A 16,061-nucleotide genomic window follows, 5' to 3' on the forward strand; every position below is an offset into this window, starting at 1 on the left:
GTTTGGAGACTATCTCTTAGGCACATAGGTCTTCGCTTTTCACTGAATCTATATATAGTTTGTCAAATTCCGAAGTTCTTCAAGCTTCGCCGTTTCTTCTTTGCATTACCTTCTTAATTGTCTTAGAGAAGTTCAGTAAACTCCAGTCTTGCAAATTATATATATAATTTTCCTGTATTTAAAAAAGGTCAGTGGATACCTATCAGATTTCAGAGAAATTCAATGAAATTTAGAGAAGCACAAGGAACTTCATAATAGTTTAAAACAAAATCAAAAAGACTCAGGGAACACTTCAACGATGTCTGGGTTAATTTCAGAGGAGACTACTGTGTTACCTTACTTATAACGAATATACGTTGTATACGTGTACCCCGAATACAACGTATAGTTCGTCTAATTGAACATTGCAAATGCTATGCAAAATTAGACGAGTCATACGTTGTATTCGGGGTACTCTTATAGAACGTATATTCGTTATAAGTCAGGTAACACAGTAGTAAACTCTAGATAAGTCTAGCAACATTTTGGAGAAATTGTTTGAAGTTTGATTGAAGTTTTAATCAATGAACTTCAGATAAATTCTAGCTAAAGGAACTTAATTTTACATAGTTTAGGGAATACCAGAAAGACTCAGATAATACCTCAGAAAAGTTTGGGAACCTCAGAAAGGCTCTTCGGAGACGTTCTAAGGAACCTGAGGGAAGCTTAGGTAATTTTAGAAGCGCCTCAATCTCGAAATTCCTTTGGAAACCTTTATTAAGATCTAAGAAAGTTACAGGAAATTTAAGAACTTTAGTACTATAAAGAGGTCCAAAGAAACTTAACATAATTCAAGGATCCTCAAAAATACTTACTACTGCATGGCTTTTTGCGACAGGATGATTCACCTAAAGTGCGGCGGCACAAAGCTGAATAAGGCTTTTTTGAATATTGTCCACACTAGCCCGAACCTGTTTTGGATGTGTAACGAGTGCGCCAAGCTGATGAAATGTGCTCGGTTCAAAACTGCCGTCTCGTCGTTTGGCAGTGTGATTAATTCTATCACTGAGAGACAGGAAATCGCACACGCTGAGCTTAGGAAGGAAATGGCTAAGCAAGAACAGCAGATCGCTCAGCTATCGAAACGAATCGCATTGATAACTCCGACAAACTCCGATTTCATGCGTCAACCGCCATTAAAACGGCGCCGCGATGAAGGATCGCTCACTAGCAAACCACTTGTTGGTGGTTCTAAAGCAGTAACAGGTGACAATGCCTTTACCGAGGTCCTTACTGTCCCTGAACCCACCGAGCTGTTTTGGCTTTACCTTTCTCGTATTCATCCTAGCGTGAAATCTGAATCAATCGAGAAGCTGGTCAAAGGTTGTGTACAGTGTAAAGATCCGATTAAGGTTGTGCCGCTAGTCAAAAAAGGATCCGACATCAGCCGTATGAGCTTCATCTCGTACAAAGGCGGAATGGATCCCAAACTACGCGAAGCTGCTCTTAGATCGGATACATGGCCGAAAGGAATTTTGTTCCGTGAATTTGAAGACGGTTCAAAAAAACATGTGGTTGCCTCGTTTGAACACGCCTACCATCACGATCTATCCTATTCCGGGACCTTCCGAGTTCTCAACTCCCATTTCCGGACTAGACCCAGTCTGCTGATTCAGAATTGGATTTTGCGTTGTGAATTGGAGCGCTGTAGACCAGAACGCACTGCCTGTCGCATTATGGGAGACCTCGAACCACTCGATCCAGTCACGCTAGCTGTTTCCCGCCATCGAAGTCTCTTGATTGTTAGAAAGAACCGGAACAGCAAAGTTTAAAAGTAGAATGGATTTTATTTAACGACTAGCTTGAGTGGAGTCTTGAACAGGAATGAAAAGTTTTTCACCGTTGTTTATTTAAGAAAACTTAGGTTGCTAGGGGTGACGTTCGGTCTCCAAGGAGGTGATCAGCACACTGCGTTACCGATTTACTCCAACACCCCCCCTGAATCGGTCAGTCCTAGGAGGGTCCTCAGTTCGCGGAAACGTCCAGGTTCCAGGGGCTTGGTGAGCGTGTCCGCTATTTGGTTTGCTGTATCAATTGCTTCGATTTGAAGTCTTCCTTGTGCCACATGGTCGCGCAAAAAATGGTGCTTTACATCGATGTGCTTGACACGCTTGCTTTCGGTGTTTGTGGCCATTGCAATGCACCCACGGTTGTCTTCGTACACCTTGAATGCCGTGTCCGGTCGAACTTGCTTCAGGTCTTCAAGGATTCCGTGCAGCCACAGCCCTTCGGAGGCCGCGGCACTTAAAGCTGCATACTCGGCTTCACACGACGACAGTGCAACGGTTTGTTGCTTGCGGCTTGCCCAAGACACGGTGTTCCCAAAGACCTTAAAGACGAAGCCACTAACGGATTTCCTATCCTCAGCATCCGATGCCCAGTCAGCGTCTGCGTACCCGACAAGTGCCTCGGCGTCGTCGTTTTGCTTGTACTGGAGCTTCAAGTTCTTCGTTCCCTTCACGTAACGGACCACTCTCTTCAGGGCTTGCCAGTGGGCCTCATCAGGTTGAACTTGGAAGCGCCCTAGGTATCCAACAACGTAGCATATGTCCGGTCGAACACACAGCATCGTATACATCAGGCTGCCCAGCAATTGACGGTATGGATGCGACACAGGATTCGCAGCTTGTGGTGGCAGGAAACAGCCTTTCTCCATTGGGGTTTTGACATGGTTACAGTCTTGCATGCCGAACTTCGTCAGCACACGATCCACAGCAGCTTCTTGCGCCAGGTACATGCATCCGGTGGCGCGGTCGTATCGGATCTTCATTCCAAGGAAATGATTAACCACGCCGCAATCCGTCATCTGGAGCTTCTTGGAAAGAGCACGCTTGATCTCCTTCACCAGGTCCAGTCGATCGCCAGCAATGAGCAAATCGTCCACGTAGATGATTATGTATACCCCCCCTCGATCGTCGATCCTGGTATATAGACAGTGCATCCTTCGGTGGGTTGCTACAGCAAGAACGGTTCGTATCGTGGCTTTGCTACGGGGGAATATGTTTCGTTGTAGTCGACTCCGGGCTTCTGTTGGAATCCCTTCGCCACCAAGCGCGCCTTGTAACGGATCGGTTCGCCATGCTCGTCCGGCTTGATTCGGAAGACCCATTTCGATTTGAGCGGAACCACACCAGCAGGGCATCTCACCAATCGCCAAGCATGGTTGTCCGCTAGCGACTGCAGTTCCTCACGGACCGCTTGCTGCCAAAGAGCTTCGTCGGCTCGTCCAGCGATCTCCTTGTACGCCTCCGGGATATCGAAGATCGAACGCTCGGCCTCATCTCGTCCAACGGAACCGTCAAATAGTACATCGGAAACGTTATGGGGAACATCTGCAGAATGGGATTGCGCGGCAGTGAAAATTTTTCCAACCAGAAATTCTTTCAACTTACCGGGGAGTCAGCGCTCCCGTTCGCTGCGCCTCGGGGTTTCCATTTCGAGGTTTGAACCACGGTCTAGTTGCGAAGGGAGCGCTCCGGTTTCTTCAACACCGTCGTCTTCAACCTCGCCTTCTTCATCATCAGTCAGGATGTCGTCATGTTGAGCCACCAGCGGCTCATCGGGTTGAACGGACTGTTCAGGGGTTTGCACGTCTTCCTCATCTTGATCCTCGAACTCGTACGGAGCAACAACCAAAGGAGTTTCGTCACGGATCTGGGTGGCAAACGGAAAACTGTTTTCATCGAACTTGACATCTCTGGCTAGGAATAACTGCTTCTTCTCTTTGTTCCACAGGCGGTAGGCGTTCGGCGCATAGCCGATCATCACAGCAGTTTACACACGTAGTTTACTAACGTCCGGCTTGTGACCAGTCCACATTTCCGCAGGAGTCTTCCAATCAGATACCGCGGTGGTTGGACTTCTGTTCGTCAGGTATACCGCCGCTAGAACCGCTTCATTCCACAGATTCTTCGGAGTTTGGGCTTCAATCAGCATCGCACGCACCTTTTCGACGATTGTCCGATTGAACCGTTCGGACACTCCATTCTGCTGTGGTGTGTACGCTGCGGTTGGCTCGACTTGGATCCCCTTGGAAACGTACCAATCACGCTGGTCATTGGAGCAATACTCGCGCCCTTGGTCGACAGTCAGCTTCGAAATCGAATGTCCCAGAGCGGCACTCGCCATGGCCTCGTACTCTCGAAACTTCTGGAACACCTCGGACTTCTTCTTGATGGGATATACTACTGCAAAGTGCGTGTAATCATCAATAAAGGTGACGAAGTACCGAGAATCATCCCAAGCCGCTGGTGTAATTGGACCGCACACATCGGAGTGCACTCGTTCTAGAGGTCTTGTAGCACGGACTCTAGTACCCGTGAATGGTTCTCGGCACTGCTTTCCGAGAACACAAACATCACAAAAATCCAATTTATCTGGTTTCTCGGGAATACCTGTTACCATGCCATGCTTCGCGAGTGTCTGCAAACTCTTGCTCCCCAAATGAGCCAGTCGACGATGCCACAGGTTACCAGTCACAGCTCCACACATGTTGGCCGCCACCGTATCGACACGGAGATCGAGCTCGTAAAAATCGCCCCGCATGGGACATCTCGCAATCAGGTCACGACCTTGCTTCATGATCGCTTCCTTTTTCGTGAATGTGACATCAAGATCCGCTTTTGCCATCTTCTTCACAGATAGCAAGTTCGCTCGAAGATCTGGTACGAAGAGGACGTTCTTCAAGCTGATATAGTTACCTTCCTTGTTGACGCCGTTGATCGTGCCACTGTGCTGGGAAATCAGGGATTGATCATCCTTCGCCACGTTTATGACGACAGGGTGCTTCAGCTTCCTGAGGTCGGCGAAACAGTGCTTCACATTCACAAGGTGGTCCGAGGCTCCGGAATCCATCTTAAAGGAAACTGCTCCCTCGTCCTTTGTTTGGGAGCATCTCCCGGTCATAAAAGCCACCGCCTTACCTCCAGCAGCAGCGTTAGCTTCAGCGCGCCCATCTGTCTTCAACTTCACACGACAGTCCTTGGCCTTGTGCCCCTTCTTCTGGCAACGGTTACACTTTCCGGTGAACTTACCAGGCTTCTGTTTCGATCCTTGGAATGCTGCAGGTTTCTCTTGGCAGGAATTCGCTGCCCGGTCGGTTTTCTTGAGCTCCTCGGCAAGAAGGCGCTCGCGAACAACATCCAGTTTTAGGTTTTCCTCACCTAGATTTTCCAGTGCCGTAACCAACGGATCGAACGACTCGGGAAGGGTAGCAAACAGCTGGGACACAATATCGTTCTCTTCAAGCTTCGCTCCGGCCAGCTTCAGTTGTCGGATCAGCTCTTCGAAGGTTTTCAGGTGATCTTTCACAGACGAACCTTCCATCATTCGTAGCTTCGCAAGTTGCTTCCTGACGAATGTCTGCGACGAGACGGACTTCTTGGCGTAGGCGGATTCAAGGCTCATCCACATCTCCTTGGACGTCTCCTTGTCCCGCACCAAATGCAGCAAATCGTCATGAACAAATGACGTCAGCAGGAACGCCGCCTTACCGTCATCTTCCTGGAACTTCGTGAGCTCGGCCGCTTCCATCGGAGGATCCTTCTTGATGATATCCAACAGCTTCACGGACTTCAGATACTTCTCCACTCGAAATTGCCAATTGTCGAAACCGGTGCCCGAGAACTGCGGGATCCCGTGGACCAAATCCTTGCGTGAGTCGCCCATAACCTCTTGATTGTTAGAAAGAACCGGAACAGCAAAGTTTAAAAGTAGAATGGATTTTATTTAACGACTAGCTTGAGTGGAGTCTTGAACAGGAATGAAAAGTTTTCCACCGTTGTTTATTTAAGAAAACTTAGGTTGCTAGGGGTGACGTTCGGTCTCCAAGGAGGTGATCAGCACACTGCGTTACCGATTTACTCCAACAAAGTCCTTCTATTTCCTGCCATCATAGTCGTTCAATTCGGTGGTGGGGTTTCCCAAGCATCGTCTTTAGGCAAGTGTGTATACATTAGTTAAAGTAATTTGCCTGATCACTTTCCGTGTTCCAGTGCAAAGCTTCATGATGTTTCCACGATTTCCAAGAATAATGCTGCTACCTCTATTGCTTCTGGACCACCACCATCACCACCGAGACGCATCGTGGATAGCACTGTGGAAGCCCCTGATTTCTCTGCCTCAGTCGCGCTTATTCCAGCCAGCGCTCTGCATAGTCGTCTCGGCCCTGAGTGTAGATGTAGGTCGGGGGTCTTCCAACCAGCTATTACTGGCAAGTATATTGACGATTCAGCTTCTCCTTTGCCTGATACCGCTTCAACTTCTAGCTGTGTTTCCGGTTCTGCGATCTCCACACTAGCCACATCATGTCCATGCATCCGTCCTGCCAACTACCAGCAAGTTTATGCCGCCACCTGCTCTTCCTCGAATCCGGGACACCCTAAAACAGGCACTGAGGAAGCTTCCGAACCTCCCGACCCAGTCGCGCTTGCTGCAGTCATCCGCCATCGTAATCGTTCCGGTCCTGTGGTCGGTGATGGTATCGGGGGCTTCCGGCCTGCAACCTCAGGCGAGTATGTTAGCGATTCCGAGCTTTCGGTACCTGATGTCCTTTCGATTTCTACTTCCCGTGATTGCTCCTCGAATGGTCTCCGGAACTACTACCAAAACGTGTGTGGGCTGAGGACTAAAATCGACTCGTTTTTCCTGGCTGTTGCGGAGGCCGAATATGATTTGATTGTGCTGACGGAAACGTGGCCGGACGGACGGAATTTACTCATCGCAACTTTTCGGGTCACTCTATTCCGTCTTCAGAACTGACCGGTCTGCCCTAAACAGTCAAAAATCGCGCGGAGGCGGAGTCCTGATTGCAGTATCTACTAGACTAGCCAGCTACGTAAGTACGTCACCCATTTCCAGTCAACTGGAACAGCTGTGGATTGTCGTAGAACTTCCACAAAGCAAGCTTAGTGTAGGCGCAATCTACCTGCCTCCCGACCGCAAAAACGACTGTGGAATCGTTAGGGTCAATTTCGTCACAATTAAGTCCCTGCTCTCCCGCTTTCGTATTTGGTGACTACAATCAAGCTGGTCTGCAGTGGCGCTTTACAGACAGTGGCACACCATTAATTGATCCACTGCTTTCGCATATGCCGGTTGCTTGCTGTGCTCTTTTTGACGGTTTTAACTTTTACGGGTTCACACAAGTGAATACTTTTCCAAACCGAAATGGACGTTTGCTAGATCTTTTCCTGGCAAATGATTCCGCACTACCGGGCACTTCTGTTTCTAGATGCCGATCATCCCGCTCTCGTCGTGTCATTTAGTTTACCTGCGCCGATTATTTTACGCCGTCATCTAAGTGCTACTCTTTGGACTTTCGCCGGGCCGATTATGTTGCATTGAACAATGCACTTGCGGAAATTGATTGGCAATTTATCGAAACTGCCGCTAGCGTGAATGATGCAGTGGATTTTTTCAGTGCTGCACTGGAAGATGCTATTTTCCGCATTGTCCCAGCTCGACGACCTCCGCTAAAGCCTGCATGGTCTAACCCACGCCTACGCGTGCTAAAACGTCAACGCTCTGTCGCCCTCCGAAAGTATTGTAACTCTCGCTCGCCGTACTACAAACGACTGTTCAATTTTGCGAGTCGTAGTTATCGAAATTACAATCGTTTTCTCTATAATCGACACGTGAGACGCACGGATGCAAACCTTCGCACGAATCCGAAAAGTTGTTGGTCGTTTGTCAACTCAAAACGGAAGGAATCCGGGTTGCCTTGTTCCATGTTTCTCGGGAATGACTCGGCTAATAGTGAAAGAGAAAAATGCGACTTGTTTGCTCGTCATTTCAAGCAAGTGTTCAACGATTTCTCCGCTTCGCCAACACAAGTGCTGGATGCTGCTGTTGGGATGCCACGTGATGTGTTTAGTTTCGTTATTCCGCGCATTTCAGAAGACATGGTGATAGCCGCAACACGCAAACTGAAGCTCTCGTTCGCCTCCGGACCTGACGGCATTCCGTCATCAGTTCTAAAACGTTGTGTAGCCAATCTCTGCCTTCCACTTGCGAGGCTATTCAATCTCTCGGCACAGCAATGTGAGTTCCCCTGCCGCTGGAAACTTTCTTATCTGTTCCCAGTGCACAAAAAAGGAGATAAACGGAATGTCATAAATTATCGTGGAATCACCTCCCTGTGTGCCGCTCAAAACTGTTCGAGATTATCATAAAAGGTGCTCTGTTCGCACGCTGCAATAATTATATCGATACAGAACAACACGGTTTCTACCCGTAGCGCTCCTATCCACGAACCTGGTGCAGTTCACTTCTAACTGTCTGCGATGCATGGATTCAGGATGGCAAGTCGATACGGCGTATATGGATCTAAAAGCTGCATTTGACACCGTGGACCATAATATCTTGCTGGCCAAGCTGGAGATACTTGGCATCTCGTCAACTGCTGTGGATGCTACTTGGCCTTTTCCGTACCGTTGACCGTAACTATTTAGTTTAAGTTTTATTCATTTAGACAGTAATTGTCAGTTGAATTTTTCAATAAACAATAAACAACAACAACAATAAATGAGCATTTGCAACCTTGTTCTGAAATAACCATCAAACAACCTAGCCTTCCGTCGCTCTCACTATTAAAAATTCCTGATACAGTCATTTCATCAGCTTTCCAATTTGCAATCCTGATCTCTGACATCCTTGCTCGAGAGTCCAAAAGGATATCGACACACATAGAATAAAAAGCTCGCTTGAAGTCCAGGAAAACTGATCCCATTTATTGCTGTTTTCGTGCATTAGCCAGTTGAATTTCAGTAGGAAGCAACGCAAGGCTGTCGTTCGTTCCTTTGTCCCATCTAAAACCCCCCAAATTGCCTCTCCTGACCCACTTGTCCCGACGAATAAGAATCCCTTTCTCCAACTATTTCCGTATGCAATCAACCACACTTGTTCCCAAGGATTTCTTCAAAAAATTCAAAATCTCACATAATGTTCCTGCAATAACATGTTATCAAAAAATAATTCAACATCTTCGTTACTTTCTACAAATTCAAAATATATATCAGTTCGGAAATGTTTCACGTTTCCAAGTACCAAGTAACAATACGATAATACCACCGTTGAAGCCATAACCAACCCCGGACATCACCGACCCGCGATCTGCTCATCCGCCGCGAACCGGATACGATCCGCTTCGGCCATCAGTTCCCCATAGCCGAAGGCCTGTATTCCGTTCACCAAGGCCTTGTTGCGCAGATTGACATCGTTCGACAGCAGCATCAGATCTGTCGCAATTCCCGCAATAATCAGCCGCACCTGCAGACAACAGTTCATGATGTTATCGTCGGCATTTTCCACCGGGATCAGCTGCTTAGCTGCTTCCATGGAGGATTGCCCTATCACGCGTGGGTCACGCCGCTTGAGGTGATCGTTAAGAAACCGGATTGAGCGAGCTGCCGCTTGCGAGAGCGGTGTTCCCTGTTCTCTGTGCTTGATCCGGTCCAATTCCTGGAGAACAATGTACGGAACGATCAGAATCGGTTGACCAATGTCTGAAACAAAAAATCGATATCAAATCGTTCAGTACAACTGCCAAAACAGACTTACGGGGAAATCCTTTCTCCAGCAGCCGTTCAACACCTTTAAGATGCGATAGGAAGACGTTGGTGTCCATCACCAGTAAAACGTATCTCTGGAAGTGGCCCTGCTCAAACAGTTGCGTGCCGTATCCCGGAATCGTTGCATCCAGTACGGATTCCTTGCTAATTGGCAGCTGTCGAACGGCAACCACTTCCCGAAGGGCAACGTCTTCCGGAATGTCTTCCCAGTCCATTGCTTCCGCCATCACGCTAGAGTGTTGCTCCTGAGGAAGTGCATCGCTCAAATCGGTCATCTCGGCATCCTCGTCTAGAAGGGTGGACTCGAGGGCCACTTCCTGGGCGAGTTTCTCACGAATTCCAACCAAACGCTCGTTGGCTGGAGATTTCACAAAACTGGGACTGTCAACTTCAGCTCGGATTAGGGTTTGTACTTTTGGGGTTGAAGTAAAGGCAGGTGCCTTTCCGCTTACGGTCCTCGGCGATGGTGAAGCTTGAGGTCGTTCGATAGCCTCTAGCAGCTTTTGAGCATATGAGACCTTAGGAGAAGATTTTGCAACTGCTTCTGGAACTTTTTTCCGTTCTTTCGGAACAGGATCTTTTAGAGGTAGACTTCTTATCGAATCAGTCTTTGGAGATTGGGAATCAACTGGCTTCGCTTCAGTCAATTTTTGAATGTCCACAAAAATGGAAGACGAAACAGATTCCAGCTTGGTTTTTTTCGGAATTTTAAACGACTTCAATATTTTACTTGCTCCCGGTTCTTCCTGACCCTTTTTCTTGGTATTTTCAGCATTGCTTAATTTCTTCTGTTCAACTTTAGGGGAAACCTTCTTGGAAATCACCTTACTCTTCGGACTCAGCTTACTTGTTTTCGACCTGCTCGAAGGCGAACCCGACAAATTATCCGATCCAACTAGTTTTCGCTTCTGCCTCGAAGGTGTTGTCTTTTCGGTTTCGGTTTCTTTTACATGTGAAGATTTGACCGGAGATTTCTTCTTTGGAGTCTCCGGAGTCTTCGCTTCCTTTTCAACCTTCTCCAATTCCACCTTCTTTTTTCCGGCATCTTGCTTCCGCTCAACCTCCAGCTGCTTCTGCAACTTTTCCAATCGGTTCTTGGCCAAGTTCTTCTTCTTAAACTGTACAGTGTCATTCTTCAGTTGAATCACCTTCTCCGATTTGGGACTGGACTTTTCCTTGGACGCTTTAACATTCCGAATAATATTCTTCTCCGCGTCAAGTGCTTTCGTCTTACCTGGATGTTCCCAAAGGCTTTCCTTGGTGGTCACGTTGAAATAGTAGTACTTGCCCGGATGCTTCTTGGAAGCGATCTTGGTCCAATGCTGCGGAAGCTCATCTTCCTGCTGTTCATTGTTATTGCTGCTGCTGCTGCTCACTTTTGGTTCCTGTTGTTGCCGCACTGATTTGGCGTCTTCTGCAGGATCAATGGACGTTGCCTTGGAGGACATTCACAATCCGTTTATCTGTCGGAACTACGCGCGCTGGATTTTCCCGTTTTTTTCGGTCCCAGGCATGACTGCAGATGCGAAAATGAAAACAAAAACAAATATTACACGTTCGTAGAAAAATACCTGCACGGCCACTTGAGAACAACCCAAATTTGGAAGATTGACAAAAATTTACAAAATAGACTGCACGCTATTCTGAATCTACACTCAAAAATATTACTAATCGAAAATAGATTAAAATTTAATCTTTATTTTATTTAGCTTTGTTTATTCATAGCTTTGATTAAAAAGTAATCTATTCCAGTTTTGTTTTTATGCATGAGTATGAATAACATGTCATAGTTCATGATTATGTATAACAATTCGTTTCTCTGTTTAGCTCTTGTCATGAATCGACATAAAAAGTCTCAAACAAGTATTTTTATCCAAGCTTCAAGTGTAAAAAAAACTTCAGTAAGTGCTTATAAATCATTCTTTAAATGCAGCATCATTATTTTAGATGGTGATGTTTTAACTATGGCCTATTCCGTTCGGTGATCGAGTCTTCTGAGGTTCTTCCTATAGTCAAAACTTCTGGTCATTTCAACGCCAGATCTACATAAAAAACACTCGGTCGTTGGGCTACTTCCGGGTCTGAGTTGATGTATACGGATGGAAAGTGCCTTGGCGAATCAATAAGATGGCAACGTGATCGAAAAATTGTACACCATTTAAAACAAGGTGCTTCCATGCGAGAAGAAGGTGTACTGTATCTGGGAGAGATTAGTTTCGTCGTACAACAACCTGAACCGGATCGACCATTTCCCGTGTGTCGCAGTATGATGAGGATCCGATTTACGGGGAGTATAATCAACAATCAATACGAAACTAACGATTTTAAATTGGCTCACCACTTTAGTAGCCTATTGGTCCCAAGCAAACGATTAACGTACCCTATTCTAGTTGAAATTCTATTACTACACTATGTTTGTTTTGATTCGCTATGAAAGTTTGACAGATAACATCAGGGGTGTGTGGATTCATGCAGAACATGCAGGGGTGAGTGAAATAGCTTGGGACTGCTTGGGACCGTTGTTCTGGTACTGAGTGAGCCAAAAATAATAATGATTTTCTTCGGGACCCAGTGGTCTTAGAGTTACCTCTATGGTATAATAGTATACACGCAGGCAAAAGAACGTAAGAATTCCATTAGAAACACTTATGAATTTTAGCCACAAGAAATCAGCATGAATTTCATTGATTTGCCTTATATGAAACATAATGTTGACAAAAAATAATAAATCGGAGCAGACTGGAACCGAACCATGGACGCTGAGATTACGGAGCCCGTGTATTGGCCACTCGTCTTTCAACGCTTAAAAAAATGGAATGGTTAAAGGAGTATAAGAGCTACGCTATGTTAGACGAAAATCTTTCATAAGTCGTGCCTATGAAATTCATATTTGTCGTCCACGAGGTCGTCCATAAGTCGAGTCTTATGAAATTCTTAAGCCTATTTGCCTCAGTATATATCTATATATATATAGTATCATGAGGAACATCTTGCAGGGCGTGAGGGTGAAGTTGTGAGAAGCTGAACTACCGGAATACGGATATGTGACTATTCTCGCTCATGGATCCAATTGGATGGTACCGTTTTCTGGCCGTGACTTCGAAAAATCAAATGAAAACCTTCGATTCTTTATATGTATCCGAGTCATCATCATCTATGTCAGTCATCACTGCCACTAACAGCCTCAACCATAACTTCTTCATAATGTTGTTGAATAAAAATAAAAACGTATCTCCATACAGTTCACTCAACTTTTTGTTTATGTTTTTCAATCTTAACAAACCACATGAAACTGAAAAATAATCGAATCTGCCGAATAAACGCCTAATATACAACAAGAATACCTCAATTTTATACCATCCAATGTATAAACCAGTTTTATACTTAGTTAGTATTCTCTCTCTTTATACAAAGCTATGCGTCGGTAAGGAGAGTTGCAATGGATCATTGAAGATGCTGAGGTTTTGACAGCACCGTACTGTGGCTACCACAGTATTTTACATTGGTTCGTCCGTATACAGTAGCGCCAAATGAAAACTGTGGTGGGTTCAAAACTCAGCCATCTAAAATGATCCATTTAGTGTAACTTTTAATCTATTTAGATTTGAAAATCCTTTGAGTGTACCCAGTGGCGGGTGGATGGCACTATAGTCGCTATATTCATAGTCTGGCGAATAGAATCTCGGGAACCAATTGAGCTGTCAAATAGCGGAACCAATCGAGCAAATCACGACTAACAACAGAAAAGAGCACATCAGTTGTTGCGAACAAAATTTCGGAAACCGTGTTCTCGTGACTCAAGGCTGGCCTACACAAACTACAGTCCAAATTCGCTGGTTGGGCTTTTAAAACTTGGGCTGCTTTTTAGTTGGGCCTCCGTTGGTTGGGCCATGACCCAATTAAAAAGCAACTGGATGTCAAAATCTCATATCAAATTAGATTTGACAATCGATCATAAATTCTTCCAGGGGGTAACCATATGCGGTTAGGACTGCGAATCATATGTAATGAATGTTAACGTTTGGTATTTGCTCGAAACATTTGAGTTTCATTTAAAATTCTAGAAGAAAACAAAAACAAAAATTGTGTACTTAATGATTTGCTTTTTCCACTCTGCTTCAAGCAACTTGCTTCAATCCGCTTTTTGTGAAATCTTTTCAACAAAGGATGCACACACCCCTCAACAAATTTTAGCCTTCTGTCAGTTGGCCAAACTAGCGAATCAAATTCGTTAGTTGGGCCGAGGTGGTGGCCCATCCAGCGAATTTCGACTGTAACACCATCTTTAGGTTGTGGAAAGTTTCCCCTATCCGATGCTGCTGGAAATTTGTCTTCTTTTAGCGAGGAAAGAATAATCAACGTTTTGTTTATAAAAGTTGATAATACCTTTTCAATTGTTGGTCTAAAATCTATTAAATTGGTTCCGTGGTTGATAGATCGAAATTCTATCCGCCAGACCAGGATTTGAACTACATTTAATGAGTCACGCTTGAATGCCATGCTTTAACGACATAAAGTTTACCTTATTACGTGACGATTGATTCCACATTTGTTGAAGATTTCGTTGATGACGCTTCGGATCTGATGGCTTTTTAGCTTCATCCTTTAGGTTCACACTACTGGATCAGCTGCATGATGCCTTCCGCGTCTGCATGAGCACTGACACTCATGTATTTGACCTGCCGATTCTCGAACTCCACATTTTTCGCTCAACCAAGAATCTTGTGTTCGACCCAAGGTTCGACCGTTCCCTGGACGCAATAATATTGATATCATGCACCCATTTCGTCTTTCTCCTGCAGTGAGAGGGCCAATGCCCGTTTCAATTACAAATCTGCACATCTGCACAACAACAAAGGAGCCGCAGGAGGATCTGCCATTATCAGCATTCTGTTATGTTTGAGGATATGGTTGTTATGTTAGTTACAGGAAAACTGTGAAAAATCACCGAACTGTCTACCAACGTTTAGCTGTTGAGATTTCGGTAAAATTTCACAGATTTCGGTAAAATAATCTCAGTGTGTATCTTCGGTCTCAAGATAATCGATGCACCCCTCGAAACATAGAAAAATCCACGTAACCCTCATTTTATCTGTCAAACTTTCATAGCGAATCAAAACAAACATTGTGTAGTACTATAATTTTGACTAGAATGGGGTAAGCACAGACAAACAGACATAACACTCGCAAGTTGTTCATCGAACAAGCATTTAACGGTCAATTTAAAAGTATCGTAGTTGGTAGTACCGCCACCTGTGGCGCGCATAGTCATTTCCCTTGAGTTTGACGTTTACACACTACCGCCATCTGTTCAGCGTACTACCATAGAGGTAACTCTAAGACCACTGGGTCCCGAAGAAAAACATTATTATTTTTGGCTCACTCAGTACCAGAACAACGGTCCCAAGCAGTCCCAAGCTATTTCACTCACCCCTGCATGTTCTGCATGAATCCACACACCCCTGATGTTATCTGTCAAACTTTCATAGCGAATCAAAACAAACATAGTGTAGTAATAGAATTTCAACTAGAATAGGGTACGTTAATCGTTTGCTTGGGACCAATAGGCTACTAAAGTGGTGAGCCAATTTAAAATCGTTAGTTTCGTATTGATTGTTGGTACTACCCACCACAGTGTACTCAACAGATAGCGGTAATGTTTTAGCGACGATGTTTTACAGTGAGAAATATTCAATGTGTTATGTCTGCTTGTCTGTGGGGTAAGTTAATCGATTTGCTTGGGACCAATAGGCTAGTCAAGTATGTAGTGACCAAGTCCTGTGTATACGTGCTAACTTCGTAACAATCGTCAATAGAATGATTTTCGTTTGTTCTCATGCCAGATGCGAAACCATAATCGGCGATTGATCCTGATTTGTTATCTCTGTCTAGCCTCTATATAACATTCCCTCTGATGTAAACCGGGCTCAACACATCATATGCATATTTCGCTCTGAAACATTCTAGTCGAAATTCTAGTACTACGCAATGTTTGTTTTGATTCGCTATGAAAGTTTGACAGATAAAATGAGGGGTTATTGGTTTTTCCTATGTTTCGAGGGGTGAATCGATTAGCTTGGGACCGAAGAGAGTACCAGAGCTGAGCCAAAAAGTTGAGCACGTAATTTCGGGACCTTCTAGTCTTAGAGTTACCTCTATGGATCTACTTTATCGAAAAAATAAAACATCGCCCCGGGAAGGGAAGGGGGTACACGGATAGAAATCTACTTATACCTTTTGGCAAATTTCTATTGCTGATTATTCATAAAATGTATAAGTCAACTAATAAGCAGACGCCTTGCAAAAAGTTAATGAAGATCATGTGTTGAATGAAATGTATAAGCGGTCACACATACCTTTTCTGCATTCTTATAGGACCTATGTGGTTTGTCTTATGGAATGTATAAGGCTGATGTAATGGCAAAAATGTATAAGTGAAACACACGAATAAAA

The 16,061-nt window shown here is 45.0% G+C and overlaps 1 protein-coding gene across 1 annotated transcript; it reads right to left on the reverse strand.

Moving 5' to 3' along the window:
• Nucleotides 1–8,994: 8,994 nt before the first annotated feature.
• Nucleotides 8,995–11,056, reverse strand: Swt1 (Swt1 RNA endoribonuclease). The gene is made up of 2 exons (XM_065236364.1): nt 9,598–11,056; nt 8,995–9,542 (listed from the first exon to the last, which is right to left on the reverse strand). Exons 1-2 carry the CDS (start codon nt 11,054–11,056, stop codon nt 9,136–9,138), a joined length of 1,866 nt encoding a protein of 621 aa, XP_065092436.1. The 3' UTR covers nt 8,995–9,135.
• Between the last annotated feature and the right edge of the window lie 5,005 nt (nt 11,057–16,061).

Source organism: Ochlerotatus camptorhynchus, unplaced genomic scaffold (assembly GCF_037179485.1).
Source record: "Ochlerotatus camptorhynchus isolate MF236.1 unplaced genomic scaffold, CSIRO-AGI_Acam_v1.1 ptg000550l, whole genome shotgun sequence".
Taxonomy (NCBI): domain Eukaryota; kingdom Metazoa; phylum Arthropoda; class Insecta; order Diptera; family Culicidae; genus Ochlerotatus; species Ochlerotatus camptorhynchus.

What these genes read in the sequence shown, in the direction of transcription:
- Swt1 (XM_065236364.1), bottom strand. Translation starts at nt 11,056, where the DNA reads ATGTCCTCCAAGGCAACGTCCATTGATCCTGCAGAAGACGCCAAATCA. An exon ending in GCTGGAGAAAGGATTTCCCC is followed by an intron (nt 9,543 to 9,597) that starts GTAAGTCTGTTT and finishes TTTTTGTTTCAG; the next exon opens with ACATTGGTCAACCGATTCTG.